Genomic DNA, 23,153 nt, shown 5'->3' with positions numbered 1-23,153 from the left:
ATTTATTTAAGTTTAGCAGTTATTTCGGTTTTTTTTCCATTAAAAAAGATAACTGGGTAATTTCTACCAGGTAGAATTCATTCCTTATGCGTGATTGGCTAGTCATTGTTATCACGTGATATTACCGAGGTAGTTGTATAGCTTAATGATGTCACCCGTATAGAATAAGCCTTTGTAGCTCAGTAAGACGTTGGACTTCAATTTTGGCGACGCGGGTTCGAACCCGGTTTCCGACACATTTTTTTTTACATTATGGTACTTTTTTTACAATTATGATATCAAAGCGTAACACATTCTATTAGATAATTGTCCTGAGATTCGTTACAGAAAAACACTTTTTTGGTGCCAATCTGTGACACAGCTCATTTAATAAACAGTGATTGGAAATAATTATTATACGCGGTTCAATAATTAATAACGCTTTATTATCAAAAAGCACATAACATTCCAACGGGTATAACTACAAGACCTTTGCTAGCTATATCTTCAACAGTACCAATATACTAAATGTTCATAACCCAATCTCACAAAATAACGGTCCTAATTGTACAGCTTGCATACAGGGAATCAAATCATTGACCCTGTTCCGTCTATATCGCTTTTATGATCCATGCTTACCAAGAGGTCACTAAGAGACCCCACGGGTGTCCGGACCTGAAAGCTTGAAGCAGTAGCGCAATGTTCCACTTTAATTCTCCTAGTCCCCAATAGTTGAGAATCTGTTCTAAACGGTACAAAAAGGAACTTCAAAGTTTCCATATGCAAGTGATGTTCTTTAATCAGCGTCGAGACACGAACAAACCATTTTTATGCCTTTCATTGAATTTATTTTAACGTTTATCATGTGGCCAAAACGGAATGTCTGCAAGTTTTAACAACTATATTGGATTGTATATAAATTACATTACAAAGTGGTGGTGTCAAGTTCAATCTTTAGAAAAAGTATTAAACCATTACGGATATAACTTTTAATATCAAACAAAATTGTTCTACATAAATTATAGCCGGTAACGGTAATTAAAAACCGTAAATAGTCAAATACAAAGACAGAAATTTATTTTCCGGACTCCGAACTTAATGATTCCGGGAACATTACAAAACCTCGGAAACACATGTCCGTTATGCAAGAAAACGATGTCATTTCTTTATTTAGTTTTGATAACTCTGCTATAAAACCATGCCAACATCGGAATACCGCATACTTTTATACCGACACGAAATACCCACGGCGGCAAAACTGCCTCGTCATGTAAACTGGACATGATGAGCATGTAGTTATTAGTAATAGAGCCACGAGAATAGCAGAACTGTAAATAAACTTGCTTTTAATACTTAATAAAAAAATGGCCCATTTGATATATACTAACGCGAGCACGACAACGATCCATGCATTGCTGAAGTGTTCTGAAGATGTAAATTACTCGCGTAAAGGGTATCCCGTGTACAAAAGAAGCGTTTTATTTTATTATCTTAGTATTAAGGAAGTTATCTTTAAAAAACCTACCTGAAGCGAGACTTTTTTACCGTGCACTTTAATTTTACCGTGCACTTTAAATACCAATTATTCACGTGGATTCTCCAGCGTGACCTTGCTGCTCCACCCATCATTTTTTCTTAAACATACAATATTCCACCGAATCTAGCACTAGTATTTAATAAAAAATCACGTGCCTACAGTACACGTATGTTCTGAGACTGTCGTTTTTAACAACTGGATTCAGACAAATACTCTCACCCCAGTCATCGAAAATAAGACTATCTAGAACAGCATCCAAAAAATAGGACTGCAAACGGTACCAGTACCGAAAACAATAACACTACCACGAAAACCTCAGTGGCGCCAATTCAACACATACATACCATAGAAACTTTGCCCGAAGACCACGTCACGACTTCTAATCTAGATTGGAGACACTTACCGAAGAAATGTCTGATCTGTTGCTGATACAAATACCATGCAATGCGCTTCGCCCGTGTGCTAGTTTAAACAATATCAAATATGCACCCTGTTCGATGACGTTGATGGCCATTGGGGTTCAATGACGCTGACGACAATGCATATTCAATGATGTTGATGGAAATGAATGTTAATTTGGGTTATGGCCATAGATTGGCAACGAAGATCCAATTAATGATGTTGATGGAAATGAATGTTAAATTGGGTTGATGGCCATAGGTTGGCAACGAAGATCCAATGATGTTGATGGAAATGAATGTTAATTGGGGTTGATGGCCATAGATTGGCAACGAAGATCTAATGATGTTGATGAAATTGAATGTTAATTGAGTTTGATGGCCATAGATTGGCAACGAAGATCAAATGATGTTGATGGAAATGAATGTTAATTGGGGTTGATGGCCATAGATTGGCAACGAAGATCAAATGATGTTGATGGAAATGAATGTTAATTGGGGTTGATGGCCATAGATTGGCAACAAAGATCCAATGATGTTGATGGAAATGGATATTAATTGAGGTTGATGGCCATAGATTGGCAACGAAGATCAAATGATGTTGATGGAAATGAATATTAATTGAGGTTGTTGGCCATAGATTGGCAACGAAGATCAAATGATGTTGATGGAAATGAATGTTAAATGGGGTTGATGGCCATAGATTGGCAACGAAGATCAAATGATGTTGATGGAAATGAATGTTAAATGGGATTGATGGCCATAAATTGGCAATGAAGATCCAATGATGTTGATGGCAATTCATGTTTATGTATGGTTGGTTGCAATGGATGTTCAATGATTGCATTGCAGGTTCAATAATGATGGTAAATGAAGGAGCTCAATAATGGTAATGGAGGCTTAATTATTACGATATTATTAGGATCAATAAAGGTTCATTGATGGCAATTTGAGGTTTAATGATTGTCAATTTTGTCATTGAAGTTAAAATAATAGCACCGATGGGAATGAGGGTTCATATGTCAATAATGATGGCAATGGAGGTTCAACCTCATTGATAGCGATGTTGATGAAATGAGGTTCAATAATGATGATGACAATGAAGGTTTGTTGTAAAGGTATTTAAAATGTGTCATTTATTTACCACCGTTCGACCAGAGCGGTCGCGTAAACTAGTATTATTACAGTTCTTAATATGGTACTTTGATAGTACAGCATTCTTGTAAAATCCGAAAATGCACGATTGTTTAAAAACAATATGTGTAAAATATGATCATGGTCGCATTTAATACTTAACATCGTAACCGTCCGTTTACGCTAGTCATCTTTTCTGCATAAATTCGGGAATATAATTGCCAACCATTTACCAGGGAAATGGGGTCAATACGTATACAAGTGTTCACTCTTGTAACCAAGCGTACCAAGTTCCATGTTTATATATTTTGATTAAAACAATCAAGCCGCCGACAAAATGTGCTCCGATCGACAGTGCGATGTGCAAACGTAGCTAACTAGTAATTATGATGAAATTGTCAAGCCCAATCATATCGTTGTGAATACGCCCACGAAAACACATGACTAGCCTTCATGTAACGAAGTTTGGGGTGGCACTGACCATACGCTTAATAAAAAATCTTTTTTTACAATTTTTCTAAACGAAAGTTTGCGCCCGGATACCATATATTTACAATTTTATTGAATACAGAAAAGTTCCTCGTCAAATACCTCCCGCGTATATTTTTTATTACTTTTGCCCGAGGAGCTATTTACGTGGCCATCTTTCATTCGTGATAAAACAACGATGTATACGATTTTTATTACAAGACAACATATGACACAATAGAAACATATTATTAACAATTCCACTCTAGCGGGATGCAGATAACACGTGTCTGTAAAATACAAGGACGATCATTCCATTCTGAAAATCAAACGTTCAAGCATTTCGATAATTTCATATTTATCATTTAATTTCTGTCATACAAAAAGCGTAAATGCACGACTGAGTAAGTTGCAAATTAAACAGATAATCACTGGAGCTTTTTATTCGGCCGAATACTGCAAGCCGTCACACCGACCTCTTCCTGGAATCCCATCACTGGTAATTGGGCGGGGTCATGGTCACTTGAGTCGCGAAACCTTGTCTAACGATCCACACACACGCACACATACACTTTACACACAAAGTTACACAGTGGATTTATTTCTAAAATTCATATGCACAGCGATTTAAAAACAAATTAACAACAATTTAGCACACGATTTTGTGTTTATGTAAGGTCAAAAAGTGTTACAGCGAATGCACACACATGCAATTCTGCCTCGGATATCTTTTCCGGAATCAACTTGGATATAACAGCTACCGCAAGTCCTTCGTCTTGGTTACATCAGTGATTCTCATTCCCTTGTGAAAATCTGCAGTCTTGAAGAACATGGCTGCTACGGTCAGGCTTAGTACAACCTTTATAAACTCTTTGGTGTAGTACGCATCTTCTCTGAACCATATCCGTAGACACAACTACGACCGTAAGGGAAATATACAAATCACAAAGTAAACATAGTCTAAAATAAAAAAAAAATGTATTCAGGCTTCTTCCACATTCTTGAAAGTATGATACAAACACGTGTCTTTTATGCTAGTCTAGTTAATCTGCTTGCACACATACTTCAGCAGTCTCTTATGCTAGTCTAGATAATCTGCTTGTACACATACTTAAGCTGTGTCGTTTCCCGTTTCGTCATCGATGTCATCAACGACCTCAAAATCACTGTCCATGTGCATGCTCGAGCCGCTAGCATCACTCGCCGCATCTACAACAGACACTTAAGATACAGTTCTATATAAAGATTTTCGAAACGTAAGTTTCACATGTTCTTTATCAATGCAAGCCTCTCAAGAATAAGTTTTATCTTCAGATCATAACATAACAAGTCAATAATGAAAAATAGGATGCAAGAAATAGGTTAAAGATAATAACCTGTTAATCACTAAATTTGCTTCGAAACTATGTAATATATTAACGCAACCTTGTTAAAGAATAAGTTTACATACCGTCCACATCGGAATCAGCTGCGGTATCAGCCTTGGTCGATACCTTACGCACTCTAGGACTCGACTTCCTAGGAGAAGCGCCAGACTTAACTGGTTTTCCACCTGTGCTGGCATCAAGGTTAACACCAGACTGTTTATCTGAAGGTTTATTGTCAACAACATTGTCAACAGTTTTATAATCAGATACATTACTATCAGTTTCATTCACAACTTCATCGTTCTTATCAGCTTCAACTTTTGTTTCTTCAGTTTGCGCAGCTTCAGCTGTCTCTTCAGCTACCATGGTCCTACTAGCCCGAGTTGACCTAGCAGCTGAGGTCTTCGTCTTGGCCCCTCTTCCTCTTCCCCGACCCCTACCGCGTCCACGACCTCTCCCACGCCTTGTTGGGGTTTTTATTTCGGTCTCTTCCCCCTCCTCTACGTGGCCCACTTCCATTGGTTCTTCTGTATCAGGACTTGATTCCTTCTTGGATATTTCTATCTCAGCATCTGGTTCTGGAAGCTTATCAGTTACTGCATCTTCAATGTTTTGGAGTATTATATCAGTTACTGACTCGTCAATTTTAATTTCTGAAGAGCCATTTATTTCAATACTTTCTGTTGTTGCTGTTTGTGATTGTTCCACTACAAGTATCTCCGCTTTATCAACGGATCCAGATGTTTCAAAATCTACAACATTAGCCAATGTTTCTTGAACTTCACATGCAATGATTTTATTTCCTTTATCTGGATCAGTTTCTACAGTGTTAGCTGTGTCTGGTTCAACAGTTATCTCCGCTTTATCAATGGATGCAGGGGTTTCAAAGCCTACCACTTTAGCCAAAGTTTCTTGAATTTCACATGAAATGATTTTATTTCCTTTATCTGGATCAGTTTCTACAGTGTTAGCTGTGTCTGGTTCAACAGTTATCTCCGCTTTATCAATGGATGCAGGGGTTTCAAAGCCTACCACATTAGCCAAAGTTTCTTGAATTTCACATGCAATGATTTTATTTCCTTTATCTGGATCAGTTTCTACAGTGTTAGCTGTGTCTGGTTCAACAGTTATCTCCGCTTTATCAATGGATGCAGGTTTTTCAAAGTCTACCACATTAGCCAATGTTTCTTGATTTTCAAATGCGATGACTTCATTGTTTTTATCAGTATTAAATTCTACAGTGTAGCCTGTGTCTGGTTCATCAGCATCTAACATTTCAACCTCACAAATTTCAGTATCTTTAAAATCAATAAGAGAAGGCATCTCTCGCTTTGAAACATCTTCAACTATCTTTTCCAGTGATTTTATCTTAACTGTCATAGGAGACATCAAAGTAACAGGCTCAGTTCCCGGTGGCAGGAGTGTGTCAATTTCAGTGCTTTCAAGCTCAGGCACAGCAGTTTCTGTGCCAGGGGGCAAAGGTTCATCTGAGGCAGGCATAATTGCTGGTGCAGGGGGCAAAGGTGGATTGTCTGACAAGGAGTTAGCTGATAGTGGCAGCGGGATGGTGTCACTAGTGCCTGGAGGCAATGGGATATCATCATCTAGTACACGGGGTGGCAGAGGCATATTCACTTCAGTACCAGGAGGAAGGGGAATGTCTTCTTCAGGTTCTGGTGGTGGCGGCGGAGGCGGTGCTGCGAACAGTGGCCTTGCCTTGGCAGGAGCTACTGCAAGGTTCACATTTGGAACATCTGTAGTTGTTGCACTGATTGGTAGTTGCACAATAGGTAGAGGTACATTCTGTGATGGTGGTGGAGGTGGTTTGATCTCTCCTACAGGTGCTTCTGTTGTATTGTTGACAGGGAGTAATTTCTTTTCTTCTTCTAGTTTCTTCATTTCTGCTTCAACCATTTTTTGAAATATCACTTCCTTTGCCTTTTGTGCAAGTTCAGCAGCTGTTTTTTGATCAGCTAGTGCCTTCATTTTTTCAAGTTCCTGTTTTTCTTCGTTTATTTTTTGCTCATGCTTACTCCTTTCTTTTGCAGCTTGCTCTTCCTGTTTCCTAGCACTGTAGGCCTTCAACAAATCCTTACCACTAAGTTTCTTTTTTTCTGTACTACCAAACACTGGAATCTTAGCATCATTTGATGCGTTTGTAAGGAAAGAATCAAGACTTGCAGCTTTGTCATCAGGTTTCACTGTTTCCTCTGGTTTCTTGCCCACAGGTGTCCATGGTGGAAGGACAGGGTTTTTCTTTGGGGTACCACTTTTTAATACAGATTTACTTTCATTGGAAACACTTTCAATGTCTGGTTGGTGGTCAATGTCTGTCTTTTTATCATCCAACTTATCATCAGTTTTCTTTTCTTTTTTTTCATCAACTGACTTCCTGTCACTCTGGGAGATTTTTCTCTCCCTATCTTCACCTTTCAAACTCAGTTTTATTTGGCTCTTTGAAACATTAGTATTAGATTTTGGTTCCTTTGTATCTTCAAGGTCATCAACAGATTGTTCCCACTTCTTCTCATTCTCACGAACCCTAGAGTCGGCAGCTTTGTTCTTCTTTTTAAACTCTTCAGCTTTAACCTTTTTCTCTTCTTGAAAGGATTTCCTGTCTACCTCGGTCATACCCTTCAGGAACACTTCCTTCTCTTCCTTGTATTTCTTCTCGTAGAACTGATTATCTTTGCAGTATTTCTGGAAAAACAACACAAGGCTACTGTTACATAAGTGATAAACATGTATAAGAAAATATAATCATTTAGGGGTTATAATATTAATAAGATTTCATGTCATACCAGCTTAAAAGTGATATAATATTTAAGGTTATGGTATACAAGAGTATGTACCAAATGGCCAATGCTTGATGATTCATGTCATTTTCTTATATCGAAGCCAGATTTATGGACATTCCAATGCCTATAAGTAGGCAAATATTGGCATTGGTAGATCTTTTTGTGTACTATTGTTCATGTAGATATCCTTAAAATGTTTCTGAGTGAAAGCTTAACTATAATAACCATATTTTCACTATGAAAATACTTTTTTCTGATTTTATGCCTTTAATAAAAAACAACAACAAAAAATGGATAAGCTAAAAATAAGATTTAAGCAGTATACTCTCATTCAGCTATCTGTATCAGAAACGCAATGTCATAATTAAAGATACATTGACAATTATTGGGTAACAACGGCTTACATGTGCTCAATTATGAAGTAAAAAGGAGATCTTTCATTGCATTTAAATAATTATGGTTCTATGGATAATACTATAACTTTGAAAAGAGGAGAAAAGATAAAATAACAGTAATCACATATCAGTTACAAAACATCTATTCTTTTTAAGAATTCAAAAAAAAATTGGATATGAAATATTGTAAATAAATCCATAAACTTGTGGGTTAAAATATTTTTCTAATCTCCCCATTGCAAAAAGGTGAGGACATGGATGCTGAAACAATCCATTTTAAATGCAATTCCTTTGTCAATGTACATATATTTAGTATTAACTTAATGAAATTAAATCTGATTTAGTTTTTAAGGTAACTTACCTGAAAGACTGGTAGCCAACTAATATTGTAATTACAACTAAATTAAGCAAATACATGTACACTTTTTGTGTGTATCATGTTAGAGTAAGAAATAAGAAAGCAATGGTTATTATTGGTTCTAGCAGATAAAAGGTACATGTTCCAGCAGCCCCACCTGCTGTTAACACTGAAAGAAAGCAGCATGAATATCCATCATCATAACAGAAATAAAAATTAAAGAAGAAGTCCTACAAATTTAGGCTTAAAGGTTATTTAAACTTTAACTTAAAGCCAGAGAATCTTTAAAATAATGATATATTTCATTACTTCAATTTGGATTTGATATACACTGTTCAAAAACCATGAAGGATCACCTCTAAGCGCCATGATCTTCAAATGGGTGTTCCTATCAATGTTACTAGTCACTAGTAAAACTTAGTTCCTTTAATTTTACTTAAACAAAGTAGTAAACCTTGATAAATAAATGAGATGTTCGTCAAAAAATATATATTGGAAATGAAAAGTTCTACGGTGTATTGGTGACACACTCTTGAAATTATACTTGTTGCATTCCTGGTTTTAAAAATTCTATGAACTTTTGTCAGAAATGATATTCTCAAGTGATCCTTATACAAATGGGCTATGTATATGAGTATACTCCCTGTCTTGTTACCTTGTAGCTGAGAAAATGGCTTTCACATTTAAAGTGGTCCACAGCGTAGGAGACGTCAGCCAGCATCACCTTGCAGATCTGGCAGAAGAAGGCGGCCATTGGCATCAGAAACTCGACACCTGCAAAACAGACCATATTTTGAAGGCATGATAAAGATGATGGCTAAACTCCAGAATCGGTTAATTAATTCATGGATTTTTATCACATGCCGAAATGGCTGAAAATTTGCTATTGTTGCATATATGCATAGTGTCTTTTGCATATGTGAACCAAGTTTTATGTGAATATCTTGGTTTAAACATATTTTATTGAGCAAAATTTATCAACATTACAATACAAATACATAGTCAAATTTCAGGATTGGAATAAACTAATAAGAGTTCCTTTCCTGGTTATGATAAATTACAATTGGCATTTGAGGCGGATACTAGTGATGAAGTAATAATTATATTTATATATTTACAAGCTCATATTAAATAATGTTTAAAATTCAGGTAATTGAATTTCAGAGAGACTTTGAATGCAATAACCTTTATTAAAGAAAAAACCAACTGTGCATATCTTGAGATATACATGCAGGCATGTTATGGCATGAAGCCGCACAAAATAACCACAATACCCTCTGATTTTGGAAAAACAGATGGGCTAAAGACTTTATTAATATGGCTCAAAACGCCAACACCTTTTTCTTTATTTAGATGCTTAACCTTAAAAAAAAAGAGAAACGTATAAACCAAACATTAAAACAGTAAGACAATAAATGAGTTTTATAAGCATTCAGAGAAGCCCTACAAGTACGGAGCTTACCTGGTACGGAGACACGGATGCCAGCCTTGTTCACAATCATGCCATCGTTGGGCTGGAAACCATCCTTCCATGGCATTAGGTCTGGGGACACTGTCTGCAACATGAACAAATTATTACATTTGTGTTTTTTTGTCATTTTTTTCAGCAAAATTTTAATTACTTCCAATTGCTTCATGTATTTGAAGTCTACTTCATACAAAAATCACTTCAATCTTCAATTTAACACTTAGCACACTCATTTAATCAAAAGCACCGCCAGTGGATACAAGCACTGGTTTGTTGTTTTCCATTGCTCAAAGCGCTTAATTCCTTTGAATGGTCAGTTAGCCAAAATATTTATTGATAGGTCAATATTTGTTCAATAATTGCTGTTAACTAATTAAATCACTCAATTGTGCTAAGTAGCCAATATTTCCTGTGGATAACTTATCAAACTTTTATAGTATACTGGCTGTTGAAGTCCAAACATGTTTACATATTAGATCTGATGTCAAAGTTTCATGTGAGTATATTAAACGCTCTAAATTGATGAACAAATACCCATGAAATTATAGTCAAGACAATGAAGCTTACAAAAACACCAAAGCTAAGAAGACATGATAGTACATGTAGTGGTAAATAATGGTCTGTTTATAATATATCTTTCTTAAATACCCAATTGACTCCACAAATATACCTGTTTGTGTGTGACACCCGCAATGTGCTGTACATAGTCGTGTAGGTTGGACATAACACATTTACACGGCTTGCACCAGTGTTTCCCATTGTCCACAAACTGGTGTCGCATCAGCTTCCCCTTTTCTACCTTAAACTGGAAAACATTATGCAATGTATTGGACAAAAGTTGAACTCTCCAATAATTAACAATTCGGGCATTTTTCAAATACATTTTATTTAAGAACTAAAGTAGTCATGGTAAATGTTAGACACTTCTGGTACTTTTTTTACTCCAACTAGAAGTTGAACTCTACAGACAAGTTACATGTACTGATCAACTAATTTATTCCCATTTTTACTGAAAAACAAAATAATTTATTATCAGGCAAGTTATGATTAACAAGATGAGGACGAAACATTTACCTCTTCTTTTGATTTCCCATCTTTCTTTGAACCCTTTCCATCACCATCTGTTGTCTTTGGTGATACTTTAACATCCCTCTTTGAGTCCAGGATTTTGGAGTGTTTCGAGATCAGATCATTTCTTTTGGATTTCAGTTTGCCCAGTTCTTTTTTAATCTCATCAAGTATTTTATTATTCTCAACAAGGATGGGATCAGATTTACTACTTTTACCTTGTTTTTGCTTTAGGTCAATTTCCAGCTTTTTTAAGTTTTCGTATTCTTTTTCAAGAACACTTATCTTATTATTTATTGTTTCTTTCTCTTTAAGTATTTTATTCTTTTCTTTATCAGGATCTGCTTTTACTTTGACATATTTTCCATCTTTTGGCTTGTCATCTTTCTCATCTTTTGCCTTGCTTACAACAATCTGTCTTTCAGGTGATTTCCTTATGACTTTTATTTCCATTCCTTCTTCTTTTAGTGTGGGTTTTATTTCTGATTTTGCTGGCAAGACCATTCTATTGCTTATTCTGTTTGAACTAGATTTAGAACTTTGCTTTTCATATTTTTTGTCTCTTGACCTGTCCCTGCTACTTGATCTTGCCTTTTTCCTTTCCCTACTTCTACTTCTCCTCCCCCTACTGCGACTTCTTCGATCCCTACTTCTATCTCTACTATAAGACCTGGACCTCTTTCTATCTCGACTAATATTCACACTTCTTGACCTTGATCTTTTTCTGCCTCTACTTCTGTCAGTGCTCCTTGATCTTCGGTCTCTGCTTCTTGACCTATCTCTGCTGCTTGAGCGTGACCTTTTCCTGGGTGATTCTCTTCTTGCCCGTTCATCAACTAAACTTATTTCGGATCCTCTCATGTGTTCCTCAACTACACGTATTTCAGATCCTCTTTTCGGTATTTCTAAAGGCATTTCTATGGTTCCAGGAGGAACCATATCCAGCGGAGGACCTGTCATCATTGGGGGTGGAACTGACATAGGAGGGACTGCAGAAAACATAGGTGGGACCCCTGGCATGACAAAGGGGGGCATTCCTGGTGGAGGAATGCCGGGAGGGGGCACTGGAAAGCCTGGTGGTATGAACATTCCTGGAGGTGGACCATGAAAATCTGGTGGGGGACCACTGAATGGTACTTGTCCATGTACTGAAGGAGATACATCATATGTATGTTTATTTTGGTTTCTTGAAAAAAGTTTTAAAGGCTCAGAGAAGTATTCTTTATTAGCTGGACCATCAGGATCAGAGTCAGAACTTGATGAAACAGGAGAGCCAGGCAAGCCCCTTCGCCTTCCTGGTGATCTACTGCGGCTTCTTCCACGACTTGAGTTTATTCGATTGCGACCTATATCACGACTTAAACTTCTTCTTGCTTTCCTATCCCTACTTCTACTACGACTTCTACTATATCCTCTTTTTCTACCTCGTCCAGGGCTTGGTGATCTTCTCCTTAATCTTGGGCTACTTCTATCCCTACTTCTGGATCTTCTGTCAGGACTTCTACTGAAACGTCTCCTAAATTTTGGCATTAGCCCATCAAGATTAAAAGTTCTTGTTATAACCGGGCTTGTTCTTCTTTCAGATGGGCTTGGAGACCTCTGCCTTCTAGGACTAGGAGACCTTTTGCGTGGAGAACTAGTTGATCTTCTCCGTTCTGGACTCGGGGATCGTCTTATGTATCGTCTTTCTGGAGTTCTTGACCTTTTCCTCACAGGACTCAATGATCTGGATCTTCTGCATGCAGGACTTTTTGATCTCCTGCCTTGGTTTTTGTTCCAACTGGGACTGCGACTTCTTGCATGTTTGTCTCTGTCAAAACTTCTGTCTCTGCTTCTGCTCCTTCTTGCTCTCTTTTCCCACTCAGGACTTCTTCTCTCCACATTTATTCTTCTTTTAATGGTAATGGGTGGAAGGTTAAACATCGGTGGTGGTGAACCATCATCACTTACTGGGGAGCAACCTCTTTGAAGTTTGCCATCAGCCTTTTTCTCGTTCCTTCTGTCTTGATTATCTCTCCTATCAAGCTGAGCTTTCTCCAGCTGGGATTTCATTTCTTCATGTGACATCCCACTACCAATGAAAGAAGCATTTTCTTTGATCTGATATTCAGGATCTGCTGGCTTTTGCTCAGCAGACAGTGTGTCTCCACCTGTGTGCTTTGCCTTTTCCTGCATTCTTTTTGACATTGCAAAATCAAACCCAATTGATTTGAGTATATTTTCAATTGTGGGATCATTGCGTGGTGTATCTTGAACATCTGGAACCGGCTGTGCTGCAGCAGGAAGGGTGGCATAAGAGCTCTGAAAGGTGTTTTGGGGCTCTGGCTCACTGAATTGTTGTGTATATTGCTGACTGACTGGTGGATGGTGCTGTGGTTGTGGTTGATGTTGTTGTACACTTTGCACACTCTTGGCTAGCATACTCCAGATGTCAGAATCTGGTCTTGGTGGCTCTAACTGAGCATGAGCAGGTTGCCTGTAAGGGTCTTCTTCAGGATAATGCTGCTGGCTTGGGAGTGAACTTTCCACATACTGTCTCTGATCACTAACAAAGCTTGAAACAGCACTAGCCAAGGATTTTTGTACTGGAGTAGCTGATGGCTGCCAAGACTGAGCTGCTGATCGCATGCTTGGCCTTTCAACAGGAATACTAGGCCTTTCTTGCCTAGGAGGCCCACTGTCTTTTTTGTCATCATCCCCATAAAGAAATTTATCCTCATCTTCAATATCATCAATATAATTTGCCATTCCGGGTAAACCTGATTGTTTTGAAGAGGTTGATGTTGAAGATGTTGGAGGTTCTTTCTTCTTCAAGATTGATTTTAGAGGTCTTGAAGACCCACCACCACTTGAAGGGGCAGGTGAATTTGCAGCAGCAGGAAAAATATGCTCAGTTCGCAAAGGCATATTTGGTGGCTGCTGTTTGGGAGAGGGGTAGCCCGTTGGAGCTCCAAGTCCTCTCCTATCACCATACTCCCTTTCATCTGGCCTACTGTAAGGGTCCCTTGGAAATGGTTCACGTTCATAAGAGTCATGTCTACCATAATCTCTGAATTTATCTCTTTCTCCATATAGGCTAGCCTCCGCTCTATATTGCTCATGCTCCCGCTGCCTCTCAGCTTCTCTACTGTCAACAGGGGGTCCCAGGCGATGGCTTACAGACGGGCTGAGTCTTCCAGTCACATCCTCAGCACCTCTGTACTTATCATTTCCAACCGTAATGCGCAATTCTTCTGGCATCTGAAACAAACAATAAAATTTGTTTTAGCGCTGAGGGTCATTTTTTCTCATTCAAATGTAAATTATTAGTTTATAACCTAACTATATAATCAGTTATATTATCAGTATTTTTTTATTATTATTTTCACCGCCTGTGCCTTGCAAATTGGGAAAAAAGTTGACTATGGGGGAAAAATACAAAATCAAGATTGCTTATACATAAATGGCAAGAAAGAATAAAGAATCAATAAAGAATTACCTATCTATCTGTTTATTGTTCAAGAAATTCATTGCTTTTTCATTCATTAAAGTAATCTACATTTATGAAATTGGGGGAAAAAGCAATTGGGAAAAAATGGGGAAATGGCCTTTAGAAGGCAGTAAATTGCACTAAATCACTGATTATTGCCATGAATCTTTGTGTATTGATCCATGTATAATAGCAATAGGCTGGTTGAACTTGCCCAGTCACGCAAGTTGACATGTTTTCTCTTTCAATGTACTAACATGTAGTTGAACAAGATATGTGTGACTATTTTTCACAAAAAAACAATTGATTAAAATAGCGATGGCCTGCCTAAAATGTTTTGACCTAGATTAAGTCAGAGCTGTCAACCTAGGTACTAGAATCAAGATGGGATCCTAGATTCAGTGGCTGTGCTCTACTGATATCATTTACTTTGACCTTTGGACCTGTTGTGTTTAAATACTTTGGGAAATAACGCTAAATAAAGAGAATGTTTAATTCAAGTTAGTATTAAAACCAATTATCATAATTTGTCATTTGCATAAACAAGCTTATATTATTTCATGGCATAAATTTTTTTTTTAAAAGCCCTGCTATATAATTTATAATCCAGAATTTGATCAAGTCCAGAAAGTATTTTACCAGTGCGGGGCTTACGGGCTTGTGCTTATTTGACCACTGAAAAATAAAATCATTGTTTTATTAAACTTTATTCCTTACATCCGCGAATCATGGTTACAGTACATTTAACCAGTTAGACCCACTTTCCGTTTCCCACCACGGATTTTCGCTATTGCGGCCAACACAGTGAATTTATCGACTCTCTGCACTCCTGAGAGTTTGAAATTTAGGCCATCGGAAGGTGATCAGTCGACCAAAGAATGCTGCGTTCCTCGGAGGGGTTAACTCCCAGAAACTCTGCGGTTACTTGATAAAAATCTATCCTAAAGTTATTTTTTTATTAAACATTTCCACTGATTATGACAGCTCCAGTAAATTGCTATTATTCTTTTTCCTTGCCTGATTTGCATGAAGGAAGCTTACCACAAGAACGCAGTTGTATTTCACTATTAGCTCTTGCATTTTATAAACGTGTTATTTTATTAATGGCTGAATACATTGCTTAACACATTTCAACCGAAAACGGCTAGGTTACTAATTACACAATTTCGGAAAATACGGAGGTCAAACATGCGTTCAAGTTTCACAGAGCATTGTTGAAGGCCTTCTTGTCTCATTTTCTGTGGAAAATTCCCTAAAATGTCATAGCTATTTTTAACCACTAATAATAGTTTATTCTACATTGTATCGATCATGCGCGTGATGTCAGAGGTCATGAATCAGAATCGTGTAAAATGTTGGCTGTTTTATGATGCAATAGAATAAGTAACAATACATCAATGATTCAATGTTTATTATTAACAAGCCAAGACAATATTTTAGAGAGGGCAATAGTTTTACCCTTGGAGGAAATCCGCGATCATTGACTTTATCCCTCGGAGTGATCAAGGAAAGTGGGTCTAACTTGTTGAGTGCACTGTAGTTGATAGTAATAACAGTATTTATATGGATTTTCTTATGGAATGTTTGGTTGATATTTAGGTCTTTGTGATAAATGTTAATGAAAACAGAATAAAAAAGAATTTTTAGGGGTGGGGGCATCGCAATAGGGTAGGTCCTGTCAACGTTACTGCTGCATGTGGCCCTCACTAAATAAAAATACAATGCGACCATATAAACAAGTGTTGATACCTAACTGTTCTGTTATTCTTGATCTGATTTACCTGCCCTCTACCGGAGTCTTCATATCCGCTACTGTCCCCATGTGCGGGCCTTGAAGCAAATGCCACTTCGCCGACTCCTCTTCCACGAGCCCGAGGCCCTCCTCTCGCTCTTCCACGACTTGGAAATACCATACTAATTGCAGAAATCTTGCATTTCGCTTGTCAACTTTCTTTTTTCGGTGGCTTGCCTTGTAAACGGTTTACGGCTAATTCCTGTGGGCATGATCATTATCGTAAAATATTATTTTTCAGCTTAAGGGTGTTTTGGGCAAAGTTTTATTGAAATAGCATAGATATTCCTTTTTGAAAAAAATATAGTGAGCAAATAAATAAATCCGAAAGAGAATATTGTTAAAAAAATATTTTACGACAAATATGCAAATTAGACATCGAGTAGGCGTGGCTAGATGCGGAAACTCCGCCGCTTCGCTCTGAGTCACACATGAGTGTACACATTATTTGACAGTGGTCATTGTTGGTGAATGATTGTGTGAAAACGAGTGCGATTTTATGTACCTTTTTATGGATTTATGAGTTAAACGATAATTAAAATGGCTTCTGTTATGGGGAGGCCAGAAATGTCCTCGAGAGGTGAGATTTTCATGAAATATTCAACTATTATTAATCCATTTAAATTCTTTGTCCCGCGTGCCGTACATTTTGGGAGTGTAAACTGGGACGCGTGCCTGGTTTTGACAGCTATGCACGTGTGTATGTTTACAAATTGCAAATAGCCTGTTTTCTTTTTATAATGAAATGCAAATATAAAAGACCAATATAAAGTAAAATGAAATTGATACAGATGGTTGAAGCGCCTTTTTATTGAATTTATAAGGAATTCATTCAAAGATTTTATTATATTTTTTACACTTTGTTGAAATAAGTTAGTTTATTTATATAAATGAACAAACAGCATCTTTTAAGTACTGATTTAAACATAAAATTTATGAATCAAGGCCTAAAATAATGAATTTCAATAGCACTTCTATCGCTTTTAATTAATGATTTACACTACTTCAGTATCTATAATCTAGACCTCTTTTTGAATTTGTGATGATGTTTATTATATATCCTTTATGCAAAAATGTCTGACCCTAATAAATGTGAGAGACCCTTTAATTTTGAAAACAAAGTAAGCCGAATCAGCATTTTTTTAAGAGGAGCCTAAGTTACATACCTATTACAGTACATCAAAACTGCAGCCACCACTGTCACAAATACACACACATTTAGTAATTTGTAACAGTTTTGAGTCATTAAAAAGTTAATGATTACGCTTAACTTGAGAAAATATGGTGTTGCCTAGTGTCTTATAATTAATTTGGTTAAGTGAAATTGTTAATGGTTAAGACTGGTACATCATGAAGGCTACATGTACCAGTGGTCGAAATTAGCACAAGCCCGCAAGCCCTGCTTTGGTAAAATGTCTTCCGGGCTTGCTCAAATTCTGAATTTTATATAGCAGGGCTTGTTCATAAATATGATTCCATGCAATAAAATAAGAGTTCGGGCTTGTTCATCCAAAAGTCTAATTTCGATGACTGATGTACACATGTGGAATATGTCTCACAGCAAAGAACATGTAATGTGCTACTAAGATTAATAAAAACAACTGTAGGTAAAGATTTTTGTTTTGACTTCATCATCTTAAATATGAATTTGAGCTAAATGTTTTTTTCAGGGTGCCGACCCTCTGATGGAGTTCCTGACATGATTGTGATTAGCAACATTGATGAAAATGGAATCAATGAGAACCTGAGGACCAGATACAGGAAGGACCAAATATATGTATCCTTTCAAGTTTCAATAGTCTCTCAGTGTATAAAGATTGTTAATTATCATGTTAGACATACAGGTGGATATCATTTAATTGATATACTGACTGAGTCTTCCAGTAGAAGTCAGAACAATCAGTAGTTACAATTTCAAATATTTTTGATTCAATAGAAAATTCAACCCACATTGACTCTAGTTGTACCATAATTTAAGTGTTAGCCTTTTCTTCTGTGTGCAATTATTTGAAATTATCAGACATACATTATTCCAAATAGGCTATAGAATGTTTAAATCTTGTCTGTCACTGTTGATTTTAGGGTTTAAAGTTTTTTCAATAATAATGTGATTCATTATTTTGATTTCACAAGTTGACATAAACAATATTTCTGATTTGCATGTCCATGTTATGGGTGATGAGTATGTTTCTTATATAATGTAAGTCGGTACTGTTCCTTAACTCGTATATCAGACATTTACGGGCTCTATTCTGGTGGCAGTCAACCCCTATAAGAATGTGCCCATCTATGAACAGGTATGCAGGAATGAAACTCAAAATGTAAAATATTTATAATATATATTACAAGTTATATATCTATAATATATAATATTTTCCATTGAGTACATATATAAATTATGTTTCATTGTAGCTTTTAGAAAGATGAGCTCATTGATCTGAAATAATGCACTTGCACTTTGACAGGGTACTAAATCAGTGAATAGTTAAATAATGAACAGTCCCCTTTCAGATATACAGGGAACAAAAACAGTGCATAGTTATAAACAATGAACAGTTTAACCTTTCAGATATACAGGGTACTAAGGCCTAACAGTGAATAGTTCATAATGAACAGTCTAACCTTTATCCATTGTTTATTTATAAAACCTGTACAACTGTTCAATGTTTACAAAGGGTATCAGTTTCAACATACTGTACACCCATAAAAATAATTGTAGCAGTATGAAACTTCAAATTCCTATTTCATTTAATAGTATTGAAATGAGACTGTTTTACAAAGAGGGCATTCTTAAACACTTTGTTCATGGGGAATCTGTCAGACTATTGAGTTTAGTATGGGAAAACACAGAAATGCATTAGTTCATTTTGAAGCATCATGCTGCTTTATATCATATTTATAAAATTTAAACTCCTTTTAAGAGTAGATCAATAAAGGGCTGTTATCCATCAGACATTTTCTATTTTCCTGATATGGGATACATTATTTAGAAATGCATAAATGGCATACATGAAATCCCCCTGGTATTATTTGTCCTTATCCAATTGGAATCATGGCTTTTCACCTACTCCTGATGGGTTTGACTGCCTTTTGAATGAAGCTGCTGCAGACCATTTGTATAGGATGCTTTCCGAGAAATGCATTCCATTTGCATTTTGCAGTCATCCTGTAGGGTGTTTTTTTTTTTTTTACATTTGGATCACATTAATGTATTTTATAGCAAAATGTTTACACAGTTCCTTTATAGAGCAATTTTATGGTTTTAGAATTTCCTCTGGTACACCCTCCGAAAGCACATAACTTGGAACTGTTGACAGTTCTATACAAAATCTATGAGAACTGGACCATAATGTGTTTTTTATGTATTTCAAATTATGGATGGACTGTAGTATAGTTATTAATCTCATCTCCTTCAATTAGGCTCCTGTACAGTTGCAACATTATTTTTTTTGGTTTAATTGTATTGTATTTAGTAGCGCATATATTTAAAGCTACACTCTCACAGATTGAACGTTTTGACAACTTTTTTATATTTTGTCTTGGAACGAGCCACTTTTTTGCGAAAATCCATGGAAACCAGTCATATAAGACTGCTGACAAAAAATTAGATCACATATTTTAATATTAAAGTTCAAAAATTGATGTTTTATGTATTTCTCTTAAACCGTTATAAGTAACGGTTTAAGCCATAAAACATTAATTTTCGAACAGAAATATGAAAATCTGCGTTCTGATCTTTTGTCAGCAATCTTTTATCATTGTTTTGCAGATATATATATATATGCAAAAATTTGCTCTTTCCAAGACAAAAAAATAAAAAGTTGTAAAAATGGTAAATCTGTGAGAGTGCAGCTTTAACTAGTTGGTCAAAATATGACAAATTTGTAATTTTCTATTCTCATCATCCTGTCTGTTAGTGAACATGTAGATGTCATGTTGTTGTATAAACAAAATGATATACCATGCTATTAATTTATTACATTTATAAGTATTAGTCTGCTTTTTGAATTGTGGAAATTATGGTATATTTACTATATTAGTCATTATTCAACAGTTTCCTGTAATCTGGCACTGACGCCATGATTTCCAATAGCATCCTGCCCAACCAGCATGATTCAGTGGTTGTACAAACTTATGTTCCTGTAATGATCAATGGCTCATTTTGTTTCATTTTTCATAGAGTGAAATAGCATTGTTAATTGTTATTGATTAGTCATATGCCTGATTAAGACAAATAGATTCACTTAGTAGGTCATAAATATATTACTTTCCCTTAAAGTTTTTGCTTCAGAAAGTGTGTGAAATACATTTTATAACTTTTCATTGAAAATGCAAGCTATCTTATAAATCTAAATACGTATACTGGTCTTTCCCATTTTAAATGTATTTATACCATTTTATGATTGTTCTCATCTACAGGTATTTTCCAATGACATTAATTATTAACAAATCATTAATTAATTAGCAGCAGGTTAACAATGTATCAATATCTATTAGCGTATGTTAGATCACGCGATATAGGTTACCTTCCTATACAAAGATGTCAGGCTATTGCATTATTATGGCGGAAAATAGCCCAAGGACAATTATCATTGCAGTTATAAGACAGTTGGTAATGATTATTGTTGATTTTACTACTGTATGTGAGCCAAGTCTAAATAGGTGGTTTACTTCATGTACTGGCAGTTTATAAATATTGAAGTTAAATGTGTTTTCTGGTGTTTTTTATGTTCTTGAATTGAAACACAAGCACCAGTTTGCCATTTGCAGGTGAAGGTAGCTATTACTTGCAGATGGAAGTCAGCTGAATGGTTTAAACAAAAGGCACCTGCCCATGATTTAGATGGTTATCATGTACATAATTAGTGACACTACTATGTTATTAGTGACCACAGGGGGATATTTGATATTATGTTTAATTTTAGTGATTTCAACTACTCCAGAGTTGTTACCTCGATCAATATAATGTAGAGATTATTCCAAATATACATGTATGTACAATGTAGTTGACATTTTACTGTTTACACAATAAACTCCTAAATAACTTGCTTGTTACCACTAAATTCTCGCAAATGAACATAAAAAGCAAAGCTATCTTGGCTTATTAAATGGTTATGAATTGATTTGGTTTTCCTGGACTGGAGTGCATTGTACACACTATATCTGTTGCAGCAGGACTTGGGACATTGAGATATGATCACGATTGTTGCCCCGCCACTTGTTGTCTGGGATATTAATTTAGAGGAAACTGATCGATATTCATATTTTCATTGATTGCCTTCAGTGCCATGTTTTCTTCTCCTGATAGACATTATTATTCGAATCTCCGTTTTGTTTAACTCTGTTTAATATGCATCATTGTAAAAACTTCTAATCTGTTGTTTTAGGGGAAGAAAATGTTCTTAAATCGTTTGAATTGTTTTATTATATATATATATATGCTCAATAAGTCTTATAGTTGTGAAATATGTGAGTCCTGAAGGATGCACTCAAGCAGATTAAAAATAAATCCCTGTATATATATATACTGTAGGTTGACTGATTTATTTCATGCTGTGCATTAACTCAAGCCTTGAAGCATTCCATTTGAGTGCACCAATTTTGGCTTCAATTTGTTATTGTGACCACAAAGGACTTAACACTGCACAAATATATAATGATAATCACATGACATGCAAAATACAAACTGGATAAGGGAGTCTTAATCATTATGCTTAAAGAGAAAGAACTTGGGAAATATTGACGAGCAATTTACCCCCTCCGTTGGGAGAACCTAAGCATATGAGAAACAATGAATACTGGGGGTATTGTATTTGCTATTGAACTGGAAGAAATGTCAGTCTGCCACCAGTTGATCAAGTTCCTTCATTTTTATGGCCATACTTTGCATATTGCCTTGATGGTTTTGGAGACCGATGTATTGGAAATGCGAGCCTTTAGGAGATTGCAGTTTCACTTTGATTTTGAGTTGCACCATTGATTCAGAGACCAATTATATTTTGATTGCATGGTTTGCTAAGATTTCTGTTGATAGCTTGTTATCAGAGAACTGCTGCTATAAACAGCACTCCGTTTTAGCAGAAATGAGCAGAGTCTGTTTTTGAAAACATTCTTTCATGATCAGTTTTCTGCTCATGCTCTCTGGTTTGCCTCATTGATTGTATGGTTTATTGTTTGGACTCAAACAACCCTCTTTATTGGTATGAGTTATAATGTACAAAATGTACATACTTCAAACATTAACCTGCACTTATATGACATTTTTATGACTTTTGGGGGAAGAACGTTATGAAACCTGATATAGGCAGGGTGTCATGTCAGTGTTTGTCTTCACAAAACAATTTTTACTGCTTGACAGGCATTATAAACACTGATAAAGTCAAATTTCCACCATAATGATTGAAATAGTGATTGAGTGAAAATACAAGGATTAAGAAGACAATATAACTAGAAAATGATCCACCTGTTTTTCAGAGCCCTAAAATCTATATTATGAAGGTCCTGCCATATATTTTTGAATGGTTTGTGACCCTAACTTACTTTCAGAGCATCTAATTATTATTAAAAAAAATAATTATATGTTTTCTTTAATTGGATTTGACAGAGATTACACTAACCCAATGACTTGATTCAGCTTTGAAATTTAGGAGCTGAAAATTTAATGCCTCTTAACAGATTTACAGGCGTCAGATTAGCAGATAAGGCAACAAAGAACGAATGCACTGTTTAGGTGCTGAATGAATTCTAGTTGTGAAATAAGCAAAGTATCAGTATTTTCATATTAAAATAATTGTATACCGCAATTTTTATTGGAAATAAAACAAAATCGAGTCGAGTGTCGGGTGACTAGAAGCAAAATGTTTTTTAGGCCTTAGTTGGGATGTGTTTGATATTTTGTAGTTTGCATTATACTACACCATAT

The 23,153-nt window shown here is 36.0% G+C and overlaps 2 protein-coding genes across 9 annotated transcripts in view; one reads left to right on the top strand and one right to left on the bottom strand.

Moving 5' to 3' along the window:
* Window positions 1–3,715: 3,715 nt before the first annotated feature.
* On the bottom strand, window positions 3,716–16,423 carry LOC128207871 (uncharacterized). 2 transcript variants are annotated; one of them, XM_052911049.1, is made up of 9 exons: window positions 16,221–16,423; window positions 15,079–15,114; window positions 10,977–14,210; window positions 10,573–10,707; window positions 9,897–9,990; window positions 9,090–9,208; window positions 4,967–7,583; window positions 4,628–4,725; window positions 3,716–4,432 (listed from the first exon to the last, which is right to left on the bottom strand). In XM_052911049.1, exons 1-8 carry the CDS (start codon window positions 16,350–16,352, stop codon window positions 4,628–4,630), a joined length of 6,465 nt encoding a protein of 2,154 aa, XP_052767009.1. In that variant the 5' UTR covers window positions 16,353–16,423; the 3' UTR covers window positions 3,716–4,432. The 2 variants fall into 2 exon arrangements, with proteins under 2 accessions (XP_052767009.1, XP_052767010.1); XM_052911050.1 differs by lacking the exon at window positions 15,079–15,114 and having other exon boundaries at window positions 3,716–4,725.
* Window positions 16,424–16,651: 228 nt separating this feature from the next.
* Window positions 16,652–23,153, top strand: part of LOC128207824 (myosin-I heavy chain-like) — a 66,447-nt gene continuing 59,945 nt past the window's right edge. For all 7 annotated transcript variants that reach the window (XR_008256766.1, XM_052910975.1, XM_052910972.1 and 4 more), the window contains exons 1-3: window positions 16,652–16,811; window positions 17,902–18,008; window positions 18,466–18,528. Coding sequence is in view for 6 of the 7 variants with exons in the window: in XM_052910975.1 (XP_052766935.1) it covers window positions 16,772–16,811; window positions 17,902–18,008; window positions 18,466–18,528 (210 nt within the window). In the remaining variant the exon portion in view is untranslated. The remainder of the gene's footprint in view (window positions 16,812–17,901; window positions 18,009–18,465; window positions 18,529–23,153) is intronic.

This window comes from Mya arenaria, chromosome 11 (genome assembly GCF_026914265.1).
Source record: "Mya arenaria isolate MELC-2E11 chromosome 11, ASM2691426v1".
Lineage (NCBI taxonomy): Eukaryota > Metazoa > Mollusca > Bivalvia > Myida > Myidae > Mya > Mya arenaria.
This window is presented reverse-complemented; position numbering and strand designations above follow the sequence as displayed.

Excerpts from the sequence above, each read along its gene's own strand:
- LOC128207871 (XM_052911049.1), bottom strand. The coding sequence starts at position 16,352 with ATGGTATTTCCAAGTCGTGGAAGAGCGAGAGGAGGGCCTCGGGCTCGT. Across the intron at positions 10,708-10,976 it reads ATGGGAAATCAAAAGAAGAG|TTTAAGGTAGAAAAGGGGAA; the intron begins GTAAATGTTTCG and ends AATGTTTTCCAG. Across the intron at positions 4,726-4,966 it reads AGCTGATTCCGATGTGGACG|ATGCGGCGAGTGATGCTAGC; the intron begins GTATGTAAACTT and ends TGTCTGTTGTAG.